Source organism: Cystoisospora suis (assembly GCF_002600585.1).
Source record: "Cystoisospora suis strain Wien I chromosome Unknown contig_7888, whole genome shotgun sequence".
NCBI lineage: Eukaryota > Apicomplexa > Conoidasida > Eucoccidiorida > Sarcocystidae > Cystoisospora > Cystoisospora suis.
Window position 1 is genome coordinate 552 of NW_027160673.1, and position 315 is coordinate 866.

Genomic DNA, 315 nt, shown 5'->3' on the forward strand with positions numbered 1-315 from the left:
CAGGGGCTAACAGAGAAGCTACGCGGCCTAAGAGGAAGTGAGCCAACTACGAGTCTTAGTACTAGGGTAGTAAAGATCGCTAGAGTGAAGCTAAGGTTCCGAGAACGGTGGGCAAAGGAGAGTCAACAGAGAAGACGACGCGGGAGCCCGAGGCTCGCGAAAGTTAGAGGTCGGAGATGGGGTAAAGGAAAGGGAGAGAGAAAGAAGTGAGGTAAGAGGGCAACGGGAAAGAAGAGAAGGAAGAGACGTCGCGAAGAGAAGAAAGATAGGAAAAAGGACGAAGAAGCAGAGACACAAAAGCTTAAAAAGCAAAAG

At 49.8% G+C, this 315-nt stretch overlaps 1 protein-coding gene across 1 annotated transcript in view; it reads right to left on the bottom strand.

Annotated features, from left to right (window-relative positions):
- The window catches only part of CSUI_010628 (uncharacterized protein), a gene marked incomplete at both ends in the record, with an annotated part of 856 nt that extends 551 nt beyond the window's left edge, over positions 1-305 (bottom strand). Inside the window, one exon of the mRNA XM_068070731.1 lies at positions 166-305. Within this exon, the coding sequence (XP_067917293.1) occupies positions 166-303 (138 nt within the window). The remainder of the gene's footprint in view (positions 1-165) is intronic.
- Between the last annotated feature and the right edge of the window lie 10 nt (positions 306-315).